At 44.1% G+C, this 22030-nt stretch overlaps 1 protein-coding gene across 3 annotated transcripts in view; it reads right to left on the reverse strand.

Moving 5' to 3' along the window:
* GALNT7 (polypeptide N-acetylgalactosaminyltransferase 7) overlaps positions 1–16307 on the reverse strand; it is a 135127-nt gene extending 118820 nt beyond the window's left edge. The window contains exon 1 of one of the 3 annotated variants that reach the window (XM_079771735.1): positions 12100–16307. In XM_079771735.1, coding sequence (XP_079627861.1) covers positions 12100–12225 — 126 coding nt within the window. In that variant the 5' untranslated portion in view covers positions 12226–16307. The remainder of the gene's footprint in view (positions 1–12099) is intronic. The other 2 variants (XM_079771734.1, XM_079771733.1) reach the window with 2 other exon arrangements.
* Between the last annotated feature and the right edge of the window lie 5723 nt (positions 16308–22030).

The raw sequence follows: 22030 nt of genomic DNA on the forward strand, positions 1-22030 counted from the left end.
CAGTGAACTCAATCAGGTCTCCCTGTTGGCATGTTTAAATGCTTTCTCAGGAGCAACACTTAAAAATGCAACAGAGGCTGGGAAGCCCAGGAGAGAATTTATAATGGGGCAGAAATGAGGACATTTCTCATTTTGAAATATTCAGGATTCTTAGCAACTGGAAGTTTTTCCCTCTCCAAGAAAGATGTAAGCCCTGGGTAATTGCAGCTCCACTTGTCTCAGCATTGCTTTCGGGATCACTAGGCTAAACTGGAGTGCAGCGGCAGACCTCATTTTTTTAGCTAGCATTACTGAAATGCTGAGCATACTGTTTTGTTATTCTGTTTTTTCTTTCCCAACTTCAAATATTAAAGTGTTGTTCTAAGCACAGCTTTACAAGTTACTGGATTTCAGACTAAAAGAGTACAAAAATGCCTAATGTGTATTACAAGCATATTTTTAATATAATGTCTACATTACATATAGCATCTATATATATAAAAGCCTAAGGCCGTGGTCAGCAAACTGCATCTCGCGAGCCACATGCGGCTCTTCGGTCCCTTGAGTGTGGCTCTTCCACAAAATACCACAGCCTGGGTGAGTCTATTTTGAAGAACTGGCGTTAGAAGAAGTTTAAGTTTAAAAAATTTGGCTCTCAAAAGAAATTTCAATCGTTGTACTGTTGATATTTGGCTCTGTTGACTAATGAGTTTGCCGACCACTGGCCTAAGGGACCGTTTCACCGTTCGACTGGTAGCTATGACATGCACTGACCACTAGGGGGAAGATGCTCAAGGCACAGGCATGGAAATATGGAACAGACTGATGAATCTCAGAGGGAAGTGGGGAGGGGAGAGGGTAGGAAGAGATTAACCAAAGATCTTATATGCATACTAGAGGCCCAGTGCACGGATTCATGCACGGGGGGGGGGGGGGGGGGTCTCTTGGCCTGGCCTGTGGGGATCGGGCCAAATCCCTGCACTGGACCTCTGACATCCCCCGAGGGGTCACAACTACATGAGTATAATTCAATTAAAAATATATAGATTGGGGCAAAAGTAGGTTTACAGTTGTGAGTACTCAAAACAGAGTTTATTCTTGTATTATTATTTATTAATTATTGTATTATTTTCCATACAAGCAACTGTAAACCCACTTTTGCCCCACCCTTGTATACACATATGTCTATACAGACACAGACTGATGGTTGGGGGGAGGTGAAAGCAGAAAAGATACAACCCCAAATGGATTATGTTCCTCTTTGGTAGTTAAGAGTTTTCTAAAAAATACCCGTCCTTCACCCCTTGAACTTCTGTCATGTGATCCAGTTTTCCCGGGTCATCTTATTTACTGATGCCAATGAAGAGGCTACTGTAGTCCCTCTCAAGTACCACTGGTTAGTTTGGCAACAGGTGAACTTACTTCCACAGCCACTTGCTACATCCTTAATTCTAATCAGATCTTGCTCAAATATTGTAGCATCTGAAATTGTTGATGGGCCCACCCTTAAGGAGATTACCTTTTGCTCCTGTTTTCGAGAGGGCAATATTCTGTAAAGCATTTTACCTCTGCCTGGACCTTCTTAGCACCTAAAATAAGGCACTTTCCATGTTTCTTTTTTCCTACCCATGTTTCTCTCCTCCATCCACATGAGCTCCCTTAATCTATCAATCTACTCCCTGAGCTACAGACATCACGTTCCTGCCAATGAGCTAGGCCCTCTGCATCCAATACTGACTTCTATTCTGAGTTCCATCTACCTGGTGAACACCTTCACTTGACTGACCCAAGTCTGTAAAATACCATATGCCCAAACCAAACCAATGTTTTGTTTTACAGCCTCCAAACCCACATGTTCTCTACACCTGTGCTTCTCAAAACGTGATCCCTGGACCACTAGCATCAGCATCACCTGGCAGCTAGTCAGACATGCAAATTCTCTGCCCCACCGCAAACCAACTGAATCAGAACATCTGGGCACGAGGCTGAGTAATCTGTGTTTTAACACATTCTCAAGGTGATTCTGATGCCTGCTGAAGTTGAGAACCACTGCTCCAGACAATTCTGGTCCTTCTAAAGGCAGCCTTCCTTTCCTATGCCATCCAGTAGGACTCCTCCTCTCATCAGCTACCCTGGGGAATTCTACTTTCATACTATCTCTCTCTTCATATTCATGTTCTCAGCCCCTCTCCCTGGTTAGGTCTCATCATCTCTTACAGAGACATTTCTCTCCACATTGAAATCTAGCCTGCACTTGATTCCAGATTATTCCTTACTAGAGGCCGGTGCATGAAATTCGTGCACAGGTGTGTGTGTGTGTGTGTGTGTGTGTATGTGTGTGTGTCCCTCAGCCCAGCCTGCACCCTCTCCAATATGGGATCCCTCTCACAATCCAGGACTGCTAGCTTCCAACTGCTCGCCTGCCTGACTGCCTGATTGCCCCTAATCGCTTCTGCCTGCCAGCCTGATCACCCCCTAACCACTCCCCTGCCAGCCTGATCGACGCCTAACTGCTCCCCTGCCAGCCCAATTGCCCCTAACTGCCCTCCCCTGCTGGCCTGGTCTCCCCTAACTGCCCTCCCCTGCTGGCCTGGTCACCCCTAACTATCCTCCTCTGCAGGCCTGGTTGCCCACAAGTGCCCTTCCCTGCTGGCCCAGTCACCCCTAACTGCCCTCCCTTGCCAGCCTGGTCGCCCCTAACTGCCCTTCCCTGCCAGCCTGGTCGCCCCCATCTGCCCTCCCCTGCAGGCCTGGTCACCCCTAACTGTCCTCCCCTGCAGGCCTGGTGCCCCCCCAACTGCCCTCCCCTGTAGGCCTGATTGCCCACAGATGCCCTCCCCTGCTGGCCATCTTGTATCCACATGGGGGCGGCCATCTTTGACCACATGGGGGTGGCCATCTTGTGTGTTGAAGTGATGGTCAATTTGCATATTACCTCTTTATTATATAGGATTATATAGGATACCCTGGCTCTGACCATTCAGTGTTCAATCGTTTAGGGTTCAGGTTCTATTGATCTTTCTACGGTCCCCTCTTCCATCCCTCCACTCCCTGCTCCCATCTTCCAGCCATGCAGGCCCCAGGATTTGCTTCAATCTTTCATGCTTTTGCTCACAGTTCCTTCGTCCCTGCCCTAAGATGAGCTCTCTTACGGCAGACGAGATGCTGCTTGCTCTGTGATCCCACAGGACCCAGTGAACTTAGTTAATACAGTTTTTGTCATACCCACTGCAATTGCTATTTGTGTGTCTGGCCCACAAACCTGTGGCCAAAACAAGTTATTACTCATTTTGTTTATCTAGGACCAGCTCACAGAGTGCGATGATCATATAATTTGTCATCCAACCCAGAGCCCTGCCTATATCTGCAAGCTCATCAAGTACTGTATTCCCTCCAAACTCGCCATGCTCCAGTTACATTGGCCTCGTCCCTCCCTCCCACTATTTTTTTTTATTGATTTTTAGATAGAGAGGAAGGGAGAGGGAGAGGGAGAGAGAGAAAGAGAGAGGGAGACAGAGAGGGAGAGAGAGGGAGAGAGAGGGAGAGAGAGGGAAAGAGAGAGAGAGGGAGAGAGGGAGAGAGGGAGAGGGAGAGAGAGAGAGAGAGAGAGAGAGAGAGAGAGAGAGAGAGACAGACATTGATGGGAGAGAGAAACATCTATCGGCTGTCTTCTACAAACCCCCTACTGAGGATCAAGACCAAAACGTGGGTATGTGCCCTGACCAGGAATCAGACCCCACCACCTTTCCATGCATAGGACAAACCAACTCACTGAGCCACACCAGCCAGGGCACAGACTAAAAGGGTACAAAAAATTGCCTACTATGTATTTTAATCATTTTTCATATAATGTCTACATTGCACATAGTATATATTATATATTATCAAAACTACATGATTAGGATTCATTCTGTTTCTCAAACATACAGGCCCCTTTTTCAAACTCCGAGGCTTCACACTTGATGCTCCCTCTGTCTGAAATGCTCTTCCTCAGAACTGCATTACAGGCTCATACTCTGTGGGCCTCATTTCAGCCATCATCTTCTCAGACCTTCCCTGAGTGGTTCCTGCTGCCCCTTTCTCTTTCACATTGTCCTGTATTGTCTTCACAGTGATGGTCGCTATTTGAAATGACCTCTCTGTTGTCCGTCTCCCCTTTTGTAGTCTGCAGGGTCTCGTCTATGCTATTAAAAACCATAGGCATAGGGTAAGGCCAGAGAGCAAAGCTCTGAAGTCAGAACACCTGGCTCTACCACTTCCTAAGTAAAGGACCTTGGGCAAGGCATTTACCTCTCTGTAACTCATCTATAAAGTGGGGATTATATCAAATTTGCATTAGAGGGCCACTGTTTCAATGAAACAACATAATACATCTAGAATGGTTAGCTGACACAAAGTAAGGATTCAATGTATGTTCTCTATTACCGTTGCTATTATTTACTACTCTATGGCATCTCCAATGCTTAGGACAATTGATACTTAGTAGGCAATCAATATTTGAAATATTTGTTGAGTGAATTAATGACTCAAGAGTTGATGAAAAAAATGAACTCCAACAAGCCCTCAACTCCTCTTCAAAACTTCCAAGGAGCTTTTCTATCTTGCTGGATAAAACCCCACCCCAGTTCCCTAGCCTACTGCTTAATTCCCTGCAAAACATGGTCCAAACTTGCTTTTCCAATCCTAAATCTACCACTTTTCACCAGAAAACCAGACTTCTTTCTAGTCTCACCATATTCCTTTAGTCTAGAACACTGATTTTCAACCTTTTTCATCTCATGGCACACAAACTAATTACTAAAATTCTGTTCACGTCACACAATGCATTTTTTTTGCCAATCTGACAAAAAATATACAATTTTGATTCATTTGCACTGGACAGCTATTGTTTTGTTGGCTGTTGTCATTTTATTTGACAATCTAAAGGAAAAGAGATCGGAGCCCCTGACTAAATAGTTATGTATTGTATTTTAAAAATTCTTGCAGCACACTGATTAAAAACCGCTGGTCTAGAATGATGTTCCCTTCATCGGTACCTGTCAAAATCCCACTGATACTCTAGGTCCAGCCAAATGCCATGATCTTCACTCTTGCCCCTGAACATACACATCCTACAGCTGTGTAAAATCTCCTTTTTATGACTGTTCCATATTCACACCATTTATCTCACTTATGAGAGGAGATTGGAGTTTGTGTTCTTGCCTTCTCCAGTATCCAGCCCCAGTGTCTTTCAGGGAAGAAAGCCCTCAATACGTTATTTTGAACGTATGGATGGCTGGAGGTTGGGAAGTACTGTAAAAACACATCAAAAGAAAATTGCTGTTAGTACAGATATAACACCTACTGTGTGGTTGTCAGGTCAAGACCTAAGTAACCTCTTTGTGATGTCAAAACTTTCCATCTCTCCACTGTACAGTATACTATCTCCACCGCCTATAGCAATGGATGGGCATATGCTAAACAATAAATATCTGAAATATTCCTTGAGCGAATGAGTGCCATGTTTATAAACTATCTTCCAATTCTTACAAAGAAGTTTGTCCACACTGCTAATATATATTCCACCTTCTCACCATTCTCCCTCTTCCACCATCCATAATCTAACTATAAAATCATTTCTTTCATAGCCTCAAGCTATAGCCATTTTATTCTCGAAACTTTCAATTCTATACATGTGAGGCAAAAGTAGGTTTATAATTGTATGTGAAACAGAGTTCATTCTTGTATTATTATTTCTTAATTATTGTATTATTTTCCAAGAAACAACTGTAAACCTACTTTAGCCACACCCTGTATTTAACTTCTTTTTTCCTTTTGTCAGGTTATAAATGCATTCTTCCGGAATGAAAATCAGAATTCAAAATCTGAACAAAGACAATGATCTAGGTTAAAGTTGAAGATAGTCATTTTCTTACATTCAATAGCTATTCAAAACTTGATGTCCATCTCTTTCAGTAACTCTGAAGTTAGAATTTACAAATACTCTGTTTACAAATGGCCCAGCCTCAGAATTCTGATTTTCATTCCCACGATGCATTATTTTTTCTCTCTTGGACTCCAATTTACTATTAAATGATCTAATGCAGCTTATGCTAAACCCAAACTGTCACCCACACCTTATCTCCCATTCCATGCAGCTAGCCGAATACACAAAATAGTTATCCAAATTTGACTGTTCAATAGTTTTCATTCTTTCTTTACTAGTAATTGTGCTCTCCCTGAATGGCTTTTCCAAATCACCAACTGGTTTGGCTATTAATGGAACATATCCTTGTGATAGCTCTCAGATTGTTTCCTTATACTGCTTGGATGAGGAAGAGGGGAAGGAACCCAGGCCATGCGAGTATTGCCTCTCTCTTCCACTAGGATGTGATCCCTTGAGAGCAGGGACTTTTACTTCACGTGTTCTTGGTATTTTCCAATGGGGTCTTACTGGGGGGAAAGAAGGTGAGGTAGTAACAGGTCTGATGGCTGACTTTTGACCACTAAGTGGGAAACAGTTCCACAGAATGGACAGATACAGCAATTCTCAGGAATGTTTGCATATCCGGGTGTCCTGACCTATGGGGGTGTCATGAGTGAATGGCTGTGAATGGCTAGCACCTTGGGAGACGCTCCATGAGCAGAAAACATGAATCCCGCCTCCAAATGGCTCAGTGAGTGGTTTACAGGCACCTTTAGGAAAGGTGAAAGCTTCTGATTCTTGACTCAGAAGAATATATGTGAATACAAAAGTCTGCATTAATTTCAAGAGTTCTACAAACCTTGAATTTATTAGACTTGGCAACGGGGAAGTTTTTTTTTTTTATTGCAGCGTTGCGGGAGGACAGCGAAACAGAACAAAAACCAATCCCAGGCATTTTGCCTGGGGAACTGAGGCAAAAGTATCCACTTAGGACTTCAGATACCACACTCTTTTGCTAAGTGATAGCTCCATCCCTAATAGTATACGTGGCACTTCCCTTGGAAATAAAATCTCATGGCCAAGGGCAGAGTTTTTCAGGTTGCAACCAATCATCATTGGGTTAAAATGGCTTTCATAAGGTGGAACGTGACAGGGTAATCCATTCACTCATCTTGGTTTAAGTGATACTCATTTCAACCAGTCTTAGCTTGCCCAGCACATAAAACTCCTCTGCCTGGGAATGGTTCCTGGATTTGTCCTACTATTTACGCTCTGAACCCAAGCGGCAGTGATGGTTTGACTAAAGTAGCAACTGCACAGAGAATCATCAGCTCGCACCAGTACTGCATGTGCTGTATTAGAACCACTAAAGATCTTTCAACATTTCCATTACAAACCTCTATTTTCGGAGGCTTATGACTCAACTTGAAACACTCAGTCAGGAATAAATCTGGGATACACAGTCTGGGAGGTAATATAATTTATTTAATGAAAGGAACTTTTTGTACTTTGCAAGTGCTAAACAGATGGTATTAATCAATGCTGACCTTAAAATATCTAGAGGACAAAGCCTAAAAAATATAAGCTTTCCCATAACCATAAAATAGGACATAAGAATGTATGAAATTTGTCTTCAGAACTTTCAGTAATGCAACAAATAATCTATCATCCTAAGCCTCCTGACGCCTTCTTCTCCATCACTCCCACATCCAATCACCTAGTCCTGATGCCTTTGTATCTTTAATAGCCCTTGAATCAATTTACTTTTCTCCACTTCCACTGTCACCCTGCCAATCCAAGCAACATCCTGTCCCACCTGAACTGTTACAACCTCCAGCAGGATGCCTACTATCTGCTCTTGCTCCAAACCAATTCATCCTTTCTGCAGGCAGCCAGGGCAATCTTTTCAAAACACAAAGCTGATCGTTGTCTCTCTGCTACTTAAAAACCCTTTAATGGCTTCCCCACTGCTCTAAAGACCTAATCCTTAGCATGGTGTACAAGACCCACACTTACCTTTGCATCCTCGCCTACCTCTCCTCTCGCTCTGCATGCTCTAACTATACGGATCTTCTTCCAGTGCCTCAGTTCACCATGCTGCCTCCTACCTCAGGGCCTTCTCCCTCTCTGGAGTGTCCCCTCCCACTCCAACAGCTACTTTTTCAAATCTTCAGATTTCAACTCAAAAACCCTATCTTCAGGTAAGCCTTTTATGACCAAGCTCCTCCATTTTCTTATCTATCTCTGCTCCCCCCGCTCCCCCGACAGGTTTTTCTTCACAGCATGTACCACAATTTGTATTGATTTATGGAGCCTTGACTAATGTGCCTTTTTTTTCCTTCTTCTTCTTTTGACTAAACTGCAAGATTTAAGGTTAGGGGCAAGAAGTGTTTCCTCAACAACTAACACTGATATAGAGTAGACACTCAAAAATGAAATGTTTGTTGACTATACAATCGTACACACCAGAATACAATTTGAACAGAGTATAATTCACACCATTCACCTTAAACGGCAAGAGGCCCCAAGATTGAAGGAAGATAAATGTGTTGCTCTTGTCTTGACCACATATAATGCATCCTGCAATAGTGCCTAGGCTGATCTAAAGCAAGGAAGTAGGCCGTTTAAAAAAAAAAAAAAAAAAAAAGACCAGGTTGCAACAGGCTTTAGTACCTGGAACACTGAAAGCACAAAACAAGTGGCACGGTGCAGAACCCTGAGTATAAGTTTGCTGGAAGCGAGGCAGAACCTATATTTGATAAACTGGATTCCTGCAGCCAATCTCAGGCCATTTATAGACATCCAAAAAAGTCCCTATGTGGGTCAGCATTAAAGGAGAGGCAGGGGTCTCACAGTGGGTGGAGGAATCTACAATTATAATCAAAGTAAAAGAACCTGAGGGTAAGGGAAACTGGGGGGTCAGAAGCTTCCATAAAGGAGATATTTTTTTAATGCTTTATCTCAGAAACTCTTAGTTTAGCTTTTTAGTTTTTTAAATTGATTTTTAGAGAGAGGAAGGGAGAGAAAGAGAAACATTGATGTGATATAGAAACGTTGATCAGTTGCCTCCCGAAGGCGCCCCAACTGGGGATCAAAACTTCAACCTGGTGTGCGCCCTGACCAAGAATCAAACCTGCCACCTCTTGGTGTACTGGACGATGCTCCAACCAACTGAGCCATACTGGCCAGGGCTTAGTTTGGTTTTCATTAATGGGAGACAATAGTTCTTTTATTTATGCTCTTATGATTTATAATCTGTATTCTATACCTTACTGTTTGCCTGCAAAGTTAATAAAAAGGTTTGGCTTTTCTGATCCATAAGCATTCTTTTCAATGTTAATTATGTTTGAAAAGTCTTAAAGCTAGCTTCTGTCTTTGGCAAACAAAATTACATTGGATCCACTGACAAATTAATGATGAATGAGGATACCTGCTGAGAAATGTGTCCTTACACAATTTCGTCATTGTGCAAATGTCATAGAGTGCGCTTACACAAACCTAGATGGTATAGCCTACTACATATGTAGGTCATATGGTATAACTTGCTGCTCCTAGGCTACAGGCCTGTATAGCATGTTACTGTACAAAACAACATGAGATTAAATCATGCCCAAGAGAAAATGATGCAATCAAGAGACATGGTAAATGGGACATGTGTAAGGCTGTATACACATATTATATATATATATGTGTATGTGTGTGTATATATTATTGATTTCAGAGAGGAAGGAAGAGGGAGAGAGAGAGAGAGAAACATCAATGATGAGAGAGAATCATTGATCAGCTGCCCCCTACTGGGGATCGAGCCAGCAACCTGGGCATGTGCCCTTGACCGGTATCAATCCCAGGACCCTTCAAGTCCAAGGACCAACGCTCTACCCACTGGGCCAAACCAGCTAGGGCTCAGGCTGTTTTAGAGCAAAGTTTTATTTTTTTTATAAGTAGAAAGAGCACACTCTAAAATACTGATAAAAAGTATAGTAATACATAAACTAACAACATAGTCATTATCATTATCAGTATTATGAACCGCACGTGATTGTATGTGCTACACTTTTATACAATTTGGCAGCACAGGTTTGTTTATGCCAGCATCTCAATCACGGGACCAGCATGTTGCACTGTGACATTACCATGGCTACCATGTCACTAGGTGAAAGGAATTTTTCAGCTCCATTATAATTTTATGGGACTACTGTCGAATATGCAGTCCCTAGTTGACTGAAATGTCATTATGCGGCACGTGACTGTAATTTTGACCAAAATCAATATATTACCACCTCCAAGAGCTATTAAATGGGCGCGGTGGCTCGGTACTTACATATCAGCACAAACAAAATGTGTTGGGTGGTGGGTATTGGTGCTCATGCTCCACCACTGGTCTAGACTTGCCATCTGAACTGGGGGGGCATTTTGAACATGGCTAGTTTTGTCAGTTCTCAATTTCTCTCCCAGAAAACGACGTTTTAACATTTCTAGCTCTTCGTAAAAGGCCATTTAACTTAAAACAAATACTCTCAAACAACTGTAATATTCAATTTTTTTTTGTCAATGAGTCATTTTGAAAGTAAAACCATAAAAAGGCTGGCACCAGTCCTTGAGAGCTGACAGGCTTAAAACCACAAAAGCAACATTTGTTTGTTCCCCCCAACCCCCCCGCCCCATGAACTTTAAAGTAGATGGCTTGGATGGGAACCCACCACCGATATTTTAAAGAGATTCCACTACCGTGAAAACTTCAGATGCTAAAACGTAAGAGTAAACCCAGCCATCATATAGGCAGGAACTTAATAAGGAAATCTCCTCCTAAGATTCTTATTCAAGAAAAAAAAAAAAAAAAAGCCTCCTCGCTCAACTCCCTGATGCTAACTTTCCCGAAGAAGAAAAGTTAATAAAGGAGATCACACAGATGCAACGCAGAAAATATTTGCAAAAGGCACTTCACAACGGAGCACAGCTCTTCCGGAGGCCCCTGGCTACCTGGGGGCCCCCAACTTCCCACGCCCTCCCTTACCTCCCAGGGCAGCCGGCCCAGGGGACCACCCCAGGGTCCGGGGTCGGGAGGGAGGGGAGTGGTTCCTTTGGGGGTAAGGATGTCCGGCAGGAGGGCGAGGCCGGGAAGCCCGAAGGCGAAGCTGCATTAACCGCGGCCCCATCCCAGCTCGGCCCGGTAACCCCAGTTCCGAGGCGCCCGACTCAGCCCTTCCAGGCGGGGGAGTGCCCAGGCGGACACTCGCTCCGCGGGCGGCAGACAAACGCGTCGCAGCGGAGCTCAGCGCCCCTCCGCGTCGGGCTGAGCGAGCGGGGCGCCGGCACAAGTTAGTTTCCCGGCCGAGCAGTCCGGTCGCAGCCCGGGAAGAGGAACCGGCTCCGGGAGAAGGGCTTCCCCAGAACGGGGGTGGCACGGGGGGGAGGGGGGGAACCCAGCCCCAGAGCGGGAGGGGCTGCCTCTCTCCCCGCATCGGGCCAACCGCCCCTCCCGTCGCCAAGGAAGCGGGAGGCAGGGCCGGTCCAGGACGAGGCCTCGCGCGCCCATCGCACCCCGGCCACCGGCCACCGGCGAGGCGGGGGCGGCGACGCTGCCCGTAAGAGCCGGAGGCGGAGCGCCATCTCCCTTCCACCCGTCCCCCCGCCCCCCGGCGGCGGGCAGGCAGGGGGAGCCCCGGCTGCAGCACCCCCGGACGGGCGGGGGCGGAGGGAGGGCCGGACCGAGGGGCCTGGGCCGGACCGGTGGTGATGGCAGCGGCGGCATCTCGCCTCCTCCAGGCCTGCCCGCGCCACAGGCCGCAGCCTGGACCAACCCCGCATCCCCCGCCACGACCGCCGCGGTCCCACCCCGAGGAGTCGGGGGCTGGGCGGCCGCGCCCCCCGCCCCCAGGGACCCGATTTGCTCCCCGCTCCGCCCAGAGGTCCCGGCGAGGAGCGCGGCCGCGGGAGCCGCCGCCGCAGCGCGGGGTGCTCGGGGCGGGGAGGCGCGGGAGGAAGGGGCGGCGAGGGGGCGGGCCGGCGGCCGGCGGCGGGCGGCGGGGACCTGGGCGGCGGGGACCGAGTGCGTGGGGCTCGGCGACCGCGATCGCCCGCGCGGCGCCCGCACCACCTGCGGAGCCGCGGCGCCCCCGCCGCGCCCGACCCCGCCGCTCCCGCTCCCGCCACTCGCGCGCCAACAAAACAAGTTGCAGGTCGCCGCCACCGGAGGGGGCGGGCGGGTCACTCACCCTCATTCTGCTCAGCGGGCTCGGGTCGTCCAGCCGCGGGGACAGGGAAGACCAGAGGACCACCAGCCCCAGGAAGCTTCCCACCAGCAGCAAACTGCGTAAGATGAACCCAATCTTCAGCCTCATCTTCCTCCGGCGGCTGGAGACACACAGCCGGGCGCAGCCGCCGCCACTGCTCTCCCCTCCCCTCCCTCCTTCCCCCTCCTCCGGCTCTCCTCCGCCCTCCCCCACCCCCGCCGCCTCGGCTGCCGCCCTCTCCGCCGCCTGCCCTTCCCAGCTCCAGATCCGGAACTCCCCTCGGCTGTACCTTCCCCGGCCCTGCCCTCCACCCCCGCCCCGCGGCCCCGCGGCTCCGCGGCCCCGGTACTCCCCCTCCGCCGGCGGCCTCCGCAGACCTCCAACCGACCCGTGCGCCTCGCTCTCTCCGCTGCCTCTCGGTCTACCTGGCCCCTTGCAGACCCGCAGTCCCCTTCTTCTCGCCCCCACTGGCCCCACGAATCTCCTTCGCTGTCCCCCGTTACCTTGGAACTAACTTATACTTTCCCCAGGTCTTGCCTGGTCCTTAGCTTTAGCCTTTGCCCCACAGCTCGGCTCTTAAAAGCGTCCAGATTCCCAAACTTTTATGGAAATGATGGGCCCCACCAGCTCCCCGGACGCCCGTGCCCTGCAGGATCCCGCATCCGCCGCCCCCGCCCAGGTCCTAGAGCCGCCGGGCTGCCCCTCCCTCCCTCCCTCACGCCCGCGGCCCGAGCCCCCCGCCGCTGGGTTTGCAGGAAGCGAACCAGGAAGTCGGGGCTACCGCCGCCGCCGCAGCAGCTCCACGTGGCTGATTTATAGCTAGGAGGATGGTTTTTTTTCTCTCTCTCTCTCCTTATTGATCTTGCTTTTTCACACGGCTCCTTAAGGAGGTGGATTTGTAACCCGAAGGCCCAGGTGGGATGTGTAAATATCACTGGCGTGGAGGAGCTCGCTGGGAAAGTCGGTATTTCTTGAGCTCTCTTTTGAGCCAATGACAAGAAAGGCAATCGGATGGCCCTCAGCAATACCAGCCTTGTTCCTGGGCTGCTAAGTTTCTGTTCGGAGGACCAGATTTTTGCCACTTGATGGAGGCGCCTTGATTTTTGTTTTTCAAACGCCTTTTCGGCCTGAGACACGAATTATACAGGAAAGGATACTGGAAAATGTCTGGCCACATGACTCACCCTGAAGAAATTGTTTTTTGTGTCCGTATCTCCCAGGAAAAATGTCAATCACTTTACTATATGGCCAAGTGTATGTAATTACCTAATTAAGGTAACATACCCGAAACTGCCTAATTTCAGTTGAACAGAATGTTTAATACCCTTAAGTTTTAGGATGGTGAAAGTTGATCCTTTTTCCTAATATCTCCTATTTGCTAGCACTTTAAAACAAATAAGCCCTGGTTATTTAACTTTCTGGATGAAGTAGGGAATTTGAATCATCAAGATAAATAAATTAATAGTACCAAACTAACTTCCCCTGTTTCATTGTTTGGGTTAAGTCTATTGGGGAATTCTGTAAGTGCCAACATTTACACATTTCCACAAAATACTTGAGATGATATCCACATGCACAACATGGGCAAATGTAGAATGGATGACAGTATAATTGGATATAATCTTGGTTGGCTGAATAACTGTACATAGTATTTCACAAAAGCCCAACATTCAGAGCACCTGGAAGAGGGGTATCAGGTGTCTTTCACAAATGATTGTCTGACTCAACACTGTTATCAACCACTTGTTAAAAACCAGTTGCTTTTAGTATAAGATAATGGAGACTTTAATGAAGATCTCTTTTTATTTTGGTGAAAAACAATCGAATATTTGACTAATAACACGTTGAACTTACTGGGTAATGTAAAAAGCTAATGCCCCACTCCTGGGTGAAGACTAGGATCAATGTTGGAACCCAGGAATCGCCTATTAATAAGTAACCTGGTGATTCTGATCCAGCTAATCTGGGCACCACCTTGGGAGAAATACTGAAAGGAAGGGGTGCTGAGGGAAATATTACTTAGATAACCTTACAAGGCAGGAATGAGGAGGTCTCCTTTGCAAAGTAGACAGTTCCTTAAACCGAGACTGGGCTTGAAGCAGGCGACCTTCAAGAGATCTTATTCTAATCATATGAGGGAATGATTCCATTTGAAATCAGCAACCAAAGTCCACGGGAAGTCATTAAACCTTTCATCTGTGCTCTCATTTTCACAGAGGAGACAGGTTTCTACCTCTAGAAAATAGGAAGGTTTAGTTTCACTATTACGAGCATGGTGGGCAGGTGGAAAAGCGAAAGTGGTACTTATCACTAATACGATTGGGATGGTTCTTGGGCAGAAAAAAAAGTACTATTTTGGGAAAATTCTGCTACCCCTTTAATTGTACACAGAGAATTTAATTTATGTGTGCTAGGACACAAAGGCATTGAGGAATGGGCATATAGTTGTAAAAACCATCTTTCTCTGAGTCTTACCAATGCCTAAAAGAAACTAAAAGGATAAGAAACTGTATGCCCATTGTAACATTTCCTGGGAGGCACCCTTTGTAGAGTTGACACAACTTTGTTTAGAAAATGAGCTACATTCAAAACTTAGGTCAGGGTCAGTCACTTAGCGTCTCTGAACCTAGGACTCTTCTCTGCCAAAGAGTGATTACAGTACTCACCTCACAATATTGTCACAAGGAATAATGGAGGTCAAGTACATATGCAAATATACAGATGATGTGATAAGCAAGTCTCAGTTGTGTATGGCATAATTCTTTTTTTTTTTTCTTTATGAATGCTACCATTATTCTATGACAGGGATTGTTATGCTGGAATACTTCTGGTTTCTCTAACCCAGGGCTCACAGAGGGTAGACTAGAACTGAATTTAAGAGACATCGGAGACGGCCAAGAGGCCATTGTCTTCTGCCAGGTTATGGGTCATAAGTAGTGGATGGTGACATGGTACCTTCCAGCTGTGGGCTCAGAAGCAAGACAGTGGGAGAGAAGAGACTTTTTGAGTGCCTAGCGTGTGCAAGATGCTTTACACTTGTTATTTTCATTTCATTTTGACACGACCCGAGTGAGGTTGGTATTACTGTTTTCAAGCTAGGATTCAAAGCAGGCCATTCTGACTTCAGAATTCTTGCCACTATGTGCATACTCCTTGCCAAACGGTATTAGCTTTTTGGACCTGGATTATAAATAGGTGTTCTCAGACAGGATGCAGAAGGTCAGAGCCTAAACATTTTTTTTAGTTTTTCTTTTTCCCCTACACCTGCTCTGTTAAAGGGAACCCCCACCAAAGGAATTGTGCCCATGCTTGGGTTGTGACTTAAAGGTGCAGTGCACTCCCTGGGGCTCTTACCACTCCTTCCTGCCAAGCTGAACTTCTGAGTTTCCAAATGTATCTTGAATCTCCTTGCCTTCAGGCCTTTGTACAGGGAGTTCTTTTTGCCCAAAATGATACCTTAACAAAGTGCCTTCCCACACTCTCTCTCATGTCCCCACCCCCCATGTCCCTCCCCACCAGCATACTGGGATAGGTACCCTGGTAGGTATTTCCTTCCCTAATAATCACCACAACATTGTAATTGCTTCATTGCTTTTTTCACTCCCAGATAAGAGTATGAGGGTAGAGCCTTGCCTATCCAGTTCATCATTGTATCCATTGTATCCCTATGTCTAGTGTATACAAAGGGTTCAATCAATATTTTTTAATAAAATGCTGAATAAATAATTGGATTGAGGATATAAAGGGAAGGTGAAATTTCGAAGAGGGGTCAGGGCTATTTCAACTACTTTTTCTCCTTATCTGGAGGTTTTATTTAATTAGAAAAGTGATTATTTTACATGTCTGTATCATCATTAGCTGGTAGGCTATTGTTTCCTTCTTACTCTGTATCCTACTATGGCTATTCAGGACTAAGAAGAAAGTGATTGTTTAATTTAAATTCAAATTTTTGTATCTACTGAGATTTCAAACCAAGGAAAGAAATTAAGTTGTATTTAAATGGGAACATGTAGCCATGGGCAATTACTATCTGCAATCAAATCTCAATTTTAACTATGTCTGATTGCCAAAAACTCTGGTTAAATTAGAATAGGTGAACTATAAATTAACAGTTAAATATCCCATTGCCTATTCTGTAAACCATTTAATCACCTCTTTCAAGGAAGAACACCAGTGGTAGTGTTTTTAAGTTAAAGATGTATTTTATTGTTTAGAAAAGAATTAATATTTAGATATTTTTAAAGTGTTTATAGTTTAAGTTTGTGAAAAAGATATATTGATTTTGGGGTCACTTTGTAATTTACATAAATGTCTAATCACTATGTTGTATACCTGAAACTAGTATAATGTATGTCAACTGTAAATGAAAAATAAAATAATTAAAAAACATATACTGATGTTGTAGATTGTTTGTTATCTCTTACTGTATAACAAATTACCCCAAAATTTAGCACTTTAAGAAACTAACTAACTTTTTATTTCATGCAGTTTCTGAAGGTCAGGAATCCAGGACTGGCTTAGCTAGATGGGGATCAATGGAGGTCATTTTGAAGTCTTGAAAATAGTATTGGGAATCAAATATCTGGATCAGAAAACTAGTTTTTTCCATTATTATTTGTAGTAATTCAATTACCATTATGATATGCTGAAGTCTTTCAGTAAGAATCCAAATCTTAAAAACTGCTTCTTTCTGATTATCTTGGGGAAAAACCAACTCTATACTCTCTTCATCTGTAAAATGAAGAAGTTAGACCAAATGATCTTTAACATCCCTTCCAACAGTGAAATTGTGAGATGGTCCTGTGATGTTAATATATGGTCAGCACTTTTAAATTTGTACTTGTGTGGAATACAACAAAGTCAAATTTTGCCTTTGAAAATTTTTTTTTTCTGACATGGATGACTATTTCTATCATAAGCTTAAGAGACAGATAACTCCTGAGTTGTGCTCATCTGGAATAAAAGACTGTTGTCACTACGGCTTCCATTTGACGAGGTGAATGGTCTCCTACAGTGTTTTGAAGGCAAAAATGCTTATTTAAAAGTCCTCTTAGATTTAACACTGTAGGACACTACCTCCTCATCATTCGGTACTTGTTTTCGGACACTCACAATTCCCAAATGCTTTTCTGATTTAATCATCTGTTTAAGAGGTGATTGAAACGAATTTTATCTCTGACCACTCTTTGGAACCTCCTCAGCAGCTTCCCGTTGCTCTTAAAATTAAGCCCAAACTCCCCATTTATTACAAAGACCTTTGTGGGTGAGCTTGCCTCTGCTTTTCTCCACAGTCTCATAGCTGGTCAGTTACCTCCCCTTTGTCAATTTAAACTACAGCGACATTGGCCTTCTCTCCATTTCTGGAACAGGCCAAGTCCTCATTCCTAGGCCTTCATGCACAGTATAGTCACACAGAGTGACTATATGACATCTTAGTCAACACGGACTGCACATACAAAGGTGCTATACCATATAGCCTAGGTATGTAGTGGGCTATACCATCTAGGTTTGTGTGAATGTACTCTATGATGTTCCCATAGCAAAATCATCTAAGGATGCATTTTTCAGAACATATCCCTGTCATGACTGTGTTCCCTTACCTGGAACTTTTCTTAGTTTTAGCACCAACACCCTCCTACTAATCTCCTGATCATCCTTCTGATTTCAATTTATGCCTCAATTCTTGTGGAGAGCGGCTACAGTGTTTGGACAGGTTCAAGCCTCGGACTAATGAGAAGGCACAGTCCTCTCATGGCAAAGTCACGTGCAAATCCCAGCTTGGAGGGCAGAGCCCTCCCAGCACAATTATAGCCAGAGTTGTAAGCTTGAACCTATGGTCCGAACACGTGGCCCCACGTGCCTGAGTGATGTGGGCTTAATAGAGTTCTGGTGCATGTAATTGAGTAGATTCGAAACTCATGAGAATGTTGTAACCACACCCTTACTTTGCCTCGTGGAATCTGGCTATAAAATAAGGAGACAGCTTTCAGGCTGTGGGGCTGTTGCTAGCTCTCCATCAGAGAGGACAGTGACCCACCCAGACCCAGCTTTCATTCTCTTGTCTGTCTTTTCTCAATCCTTCACCGCCCCCTCTCAGGCTCACCGAACCTGGATGAGCTGGCTCGGCACAAATTCTTTCAGAAACTTCTGATTCTTTTTAGAGCACACCCCTTGGTAGTTTAGGAACCCCTGCTTCTCACTCTCAGAGCACCCTGTTTACTCTCTCCCATGGCCTCCAGAGCCCTACTTTGTAATTGCTTATGCAATGGTCTGTCACCCTCATTAGACCGAGTTTTCTAAGGGCAAGGACCATGTTCTTCTTATTGGCTTTGCATTCCTAGATATTCACAGCCTGCTCAATATTTGAGAGTGAACGAATGAGAACATATTTCATATGTTCATTCCGTGTTGTGAGCATAGGCAAACTTGGGAAGCATTGTGTCATAGAGGATGTATTGCATATATGTACATAAAGAGAAAATGTATGTGTTCACTCTTCAGCTGCTAGAAAATAACTAAAGAAAAAGTGAAATCCCCAGGCATCAGTAAGATGTAGTATGACAATTGGAAAATAAAAGGTTTGGAATTACTGGTTATCTACTCCCTGTCCAACCTCTAATTCCTGGATCATTTAGGATAAGCTCTCTGCAGATCTCTCTATAGTGTGTACCTCAGTTTGTTTCTATGCAGTTCTGTGTATTTCCTTTGAAAAGGCTTCTAGGCATAGTCCATGGCTAAAAATAACTCATCTTTTTTTTTTTTATAATGAATCAAAAAATATGTCAGGTTGCCTTGTCACTAAAAGCTAAAAATCTTATAAATTGAAGCTCCCTTCTTGTTTCTTAACTGTCTCCACTCCCCCCCAGCTATGAAATTCTTTAGCTTGGTTCCCTAATCTTTTTTTCTTATCTTTTTAAATATATTTTTATTTATTTCAGAGAGGGAGAGAGCGATAAAAACATCAATGATGAGAGAGAAGCATTGATTGGCTGCCTCCTGCATGCCCCTACTGGGGATCGGATTGAGCCAAAACCTGGGCATGTGCCCTGACCCGGAATTGAACCTTGACCTCCTGATTCATAGGTTGATGCTCAACCACTGAGACACTGTGGCCAGGTGGTTCCCTAATCTTCATAGTTTTATAAGGTGACCAGATTTTAGCAGGACACCATTGACCCGGGGGAGGGGGGGTTTCTTGATTAAAAATTTGGTCTATATGGAGCAACAAAAATTTTCATAGAACGCAAAAATAGTATTGTAATATATTTTTTTAAATTTCAACATAAGTACAATTTACAAATATAATAAATAAAAAAATTATGTATAGTATTATTTTATTCTTTGGCATATTTCTCATTTGAGTGAATTTTTTTTAGTAGATTGCTGTCGTTGTTTAAAAGGTCATGAAATTTTTCACAAGAATTTGTTAAATTATATTGCACACATAAAATGGCTTTCAAAGTCTCAACACTTAATTGTGATTTTTCTGATGTCCACACTTTATTTACCGAAGAAAAAACACGTTCAGTCGCAGCATTAGTTCCTGGTAAGGACAGTGCGTATTCCACAAATTTTAGTGCATTATTTATCCTGGCTAAATAGCCACGTGGCCGCTGAAAACCGTATATTCCCTTCCCGTTCTCCCGCCGTTCCCTAGCTTGTCGTGCATTCTTTCCAAAAATCGGGACTTTTTTAAAACGCCACGGGATGCGGGACAAATTGTTAAAAATCGGGACTGTCCCGCCAAAAGCGGGACGTCTGGTCACCTTATAGTTTTAGTGTCTTTATACAACTTGATAATGTGTATGGAAGTGGAGCTACTTTTTCTTGCCCAGGCTTTAATAATTTTAAATTAACCGATCTTAAAAGGCAATAATCTCTAAATGCTTTATAGAAGTATTTTAGGGGTAGGTGGCTTTGCCCTATTTAGTAGCTGGAAAAGGAGGGTTCACTGTTGTATATTTTGATCTGACCAAAGTGTGTACTGTAATTCCTAGATTTTAAAAACTGATCAGTTTGAACCTACCAATCTGCTCACTGAAGCAGAGGTTTATATGCACAAATTGTAATAGGATTTGTAGTAACACCTTGACAAATTTCAGCTATGAAGACTTTTTCATGTCATTTAACCATACTCTGCTGAGAACTTTAGTCTTTCTTCAATGAATTTCATGAAATTTTAGCACCGGAAGGGAAATAAGAATTCCATTAGAGGCTAGCCAAATCTCTCATTTTACATGTGACAGGTTTGGGGTCTCTGTCCCTCTTACCTAGCTTCCTTCCATTTCATCCCTGTTGCATCAAAGTTATACTCGAAGAGATTATCAGTATTATCAAAAGAGACTAGTTTGTCTTGCAGGTATCAAGTTCCCACATGAAAGCATGTGGGATTCTGGACAATGCATTTGCTGAGTCTCTGGCATGACCACAATGGACACAGCTGGATAATCAGGATCTCTGTAGGGATATGAAGACGTGTAGACCAGAAGACAGGACTGAAGCAGGCGGGGCATCCTCCTGCTTGTCCAAGGCCAACTCTCCAGCCTACAAGGCACATGATGGGAACAACAATGAAGTGCTTTGCACATCTTCTGAATGTTTTTTGGTTAGTTGTAAATAAGCTTGGTTTATTTTTCATAATGGACTATGCTCAGAAGCCATTTCAGACATTTCAGAGGAGAGAAGCAAAGTTGCATACAAATAAAATAACTGAGGTACAGACTACAGAGAGATTATCCTACATGATCCAGGAGTTAAAGGCTGGATAGAGAGTAGGTATCTGGTCATTTCAAACCTTATATTTTCCAACTACATAGTGTTAGAGCCTGGAAATTCCATCTTTTCCTTGGTTATTTTCTAACAGACGAACAATGAACAAGTACATTTTTCTCTCTCTTCGAATGTGTGGCTCTATGTTAAATGACCACGTGGAGAGTTACACCAGGGAGATGTGAGCCAAGAATGCTGCTCTTCAGAGGAGCACAAAATACTGTCATTTAGATAAATGCACCTTTTGGCATATTGCAAAGAGTTTTGAAATTTTAATTTTAATTGTATTTCTCTTTGGAGAATGGTCTTTGAGGACTTATTCAAACTACCTAAAATGATTGAAACAAATCGAATCATTTTCTATGATCTTTTATTGTATATAGGTGTTTCTATTTATTCAACATATTTTTGAACGTGTATCATGTGCTAACTATTGTTCTATATGATGTGATACAGTAGTAAACTAAAAGCAGAAATCCCTGCCCTCGGAGTAAATCAGGTATGTACATTATTGCAATCAAATAAACAGGTAAATCACTTATATGCCAATCATTTTTCCAAGAGTTTACAAAGATTAATTTCCATAGCATAACAAGATAAATCCTATGGGGTGAAATATAGCAGGGACATGGGATATAGGATGCTGGATGGAAGTGAGGGAAGATTTCAATTCTAAATAGTCTGAGGAGTCTCGTCGAGAAGATAATATTTGAACAAACCAGAAGGGATGAGAGAATAAGCCAAATGGATTTCTGAGAGGAGATGGCTCCAAGCAGAAGGAGGCAGCAAGAACAAAGGGTTTAAGGAAGAACATTCCTGCTAGTTTTAGGAAAAGCAAGGACATAAGGAGAGCCTTAGCTGATAAAGTGAGGAGTGATCATTTGGGCATAGTGATGACTATGGGTTTGATTTAGAGAGAGATGGGCAGCCATTGACAGTTGCATGACCTAACTTACATCTAAATAGGATCACAGTCTCTGGTTTCTGGGTTTGGTGTGGAAAGGCACAAAGACAAAAGCAAGGACCAGTTAGAAGCCTATTTTAATAGTCCAGATGGGCCATGGTGGTAGCATAGACTAGGGCAGTGGTTAGCAAACTCATTAGTCAACAGAGCCAAATATCAACAGTACAACGATTGAAATTT

This window comes from Cnephaeus nilssonii, assembly GCF_951640355.1.
Source record: "Cnephaeus nilssonii genome assembly, chromosome: 5".
NCBI lineage: Eukaryota > Metazoa > Chordata > Mammalia > Chiroptera > Vespertilionidae > Cnephaeus > Cnephaeus nilssonii.